The 2,402-nt window shown below is 40.5% G+C and overlaps 1 protein-coding gene across 1 annotated transcript; it reads left to right on the top strand.

Moving 5' to 3' along the window:
• Window positions 1-708: 708 nt before the first annotated feature.
• On the top strand, window positions 709-2,219 carry LOC104941179 (mitogen-activated protein kinase kinase kinase 5-like; the record flags this gene model as incomplete). Its single annotated transcript, XM_010766236.1, has 3 exons — window positions 709-775; window positions 1,265-1,442; window positions 2,051-2,219. Coding segments are annotated over exons 1-3 (399 nt in total), but the record flags the coding sequence as incomplete, so codon positions are not given.
• Between the last annotated feature and the right edge of the window lie 183 nt (window positions 2,220-2,402).

The raw sequence follows: 2,402 nt of genomic DNA, 5'->3' as shown, positions 1-2,402 counted from the left end.
TATCTCGTGCCCTCATTGGTCATGTGCGCGTTCGTGTGTGTTGGAGGAGGGGCTCTGTAAGGAAGTGGCAGATTTGTTCCGGCTGTGTATTTTCAAATTCTAGCGCACTCGAGCTGCTTTCTCCAAAATGACCGACCCCACCTTTAAGTTATAAGTTGGCAATATCAAGCAAATGTAGGTAAATTATGCTTAATACTTGAATATGCTTTAAGAAAACAAACAGCCTACATCACAGATCTCAAAAGGGGTTTCAAGTGTCAGTGTCAATTAATACGATTATTCGAAAATGATGAACCATTCATTAGCAGACATGTCAAATGTTAGACTTAACACTGAACTTTTACTACTAACTAATTACTAAACTTATACATAATAATAATAATAATAATAATAACGCATCTCGTGGCAGGCACTGAAAATGACCACTTCATGTCAGGGAGGATTGCATCTAAAGATTGAGAAATGTAAAATAATGATCTGCATTCTGTCACCTGTCTTACCTGTACATTATGTAATACACACATCTTCATTATACAACATGAGCACACCCTTGATCCTAATTGTCTGGATTCCAAGAGTTTCCACTTCGCAGCAGTGATGCCATCGTGTGCCCTGGCACCAGCACAGAGGATTTAAAAGAGACGGATTACAACCTAGTGCCTGTCTTCATACTTGGAAATGTTATGCTGCTGTTTTACGTGGAAATGTTTTGTTCTCTGTTAAATGCTGACATATATTGTTTGTGTTCTCTCCACAGCTCTGTCACCGGGGTCTGGTGAGTAACTTTCAAACATATTTACAACTAGAAGAGTAATCTGGGTGTCATCTCTCAGACATATCTGCTTGTTTTGCTACAGAAGGCTACATTTTCTTTTTTTCTGCAAATAACTGGCACTACTTTACCCTTTCCAAGAACTCTAAATAGACATTGCGCAAGATGACTTATTTTCCAAATACTTTGTAATCCCTGGTTCATAATTTATATACACAACCGCTGTAATATGCTGCCAGATACATCAGATAGCTCTAAGCATGAGGATATTATCTGATTTTTCTTTGTCTTCTCTTAGAAAGGAAGCCAAATGTTCCATTAGCATCATGACCAATTTCCCCTCTCTTGAAAGCTTTCTTTGTCATGGAACAAAACCTCTGACTTCCTAATGGACGGAGAAAACAGTCTCCTTCTCTGCGGTGCAAATAAAAAACATTATTAGTGTGTAAATTATGCAACAGGCGCCCTGAAGGTATCTTTGGTGTCCTTCAGAGTACCTGCGCAGTATCTCGCTGCCGGTGCCGGTGGTGGTGGAGGACACGAGCAGCAGCAGCGAGTACGGGTCCGTCTCCCCTGACAACGACCTCAACACCAACCCCTTCATCTTCAAGCCCAGCGTGAAGTGCTACAGCGAGAGAGATGTCAAGGGCCCCAGGTCCCTCTTCCTCAGGTAGGATGAGTGTTTTTGTGAAAGAGAATGGGATCACTGAGGTCGTTTATGAGTCATCGTTGGTCATTTTTGCTTCACTACAGGCAAGGTGTTAGCATAGGATGTAAAGTACACATATCAAGTGCTGGATTCATTCTAATGCAATCACTGTTTTAGTGTTCTGCGAGGGTGGAAAGAAGTGATTCCCAACCTTTTTAACCCACTGAACAAAGCTATATTTAATTGAATTCCCTCATTATCAATGGCTTGTGTCTCCCAGTTCTTATATACTTGACTTCAACAGTCCTCAAGAATTCTAATTAGTGAGTAATTTCCCCAATTTAAAAAAAAAAAGTGTCTAAAAATAAGCATTCATTTGTGTAGCAAGAACAATTTTTTATATATTTTTGGGGAATTTTTGAGAAATCTTGTCAGTGGGTTATAGATAAAACGATTGAAAATAAGTGCACGAACCATTGATGACATCAGGAAGTTCTTAGGTTTAGGTCATTCATAAAGCATAAATAAATAAATAGCAAAACCAAATGAACGGATCGTTTTGCAGAGTTTCTTGATATTTGTTTTCAGAGCTGTATATAAATATGGTAGACTTTTTTGTATCTACTCAGTATTCCAGTGGAGAACTTCGAGGACCACAGCGCGCCTCCGTCTCCAGATGAGAAGGACTCGGGTTTCTTTATGCTCCGCAAGGACAGCGAGAGACGAGCCACTCTGCACCAGATCCTGACCGAGGACCGGGACAAGGTGGTGTCCAACCTGATGGAGGCCATCGCACAGGTTTGTTATGAAAGGCATTAAAGGTCACCTGTAATGCAAAATCCACTTGTTCATGTCTCTTCTACATCAACATGTGTCCCCTCTTCTTCATGTCTCTTCTACATCAACATGTGTCCCCTCTTCTTCATGTCTCTTCTACATCAACATGTGTCCCCTCTTCTTAAGAGATTCTGAAAGTTTCAG

This window comes from Notothenia coriiceps, unplaced genomic scaffold, assembly GCF_000735185.1.
Source record: "Notothenia coriiceps isolate Sejong01 unplaced genomic scaffold, NC01 NC01_scaffold00003249, whole genome shotgun sequence".
NCBI classification, from domain to species: domain Eukaryota; kingdom Metazoa; phylum Chordata; class Actinopteri; order Perciformes; family Nototheniidae; genus Notothenia; species Notothenia coriiceps.
The sequence above is the reverse complement of the archived record's forward strand: the minus strand, read 5'-3'. Positions and strand labels throughout refer to the sequence as shown.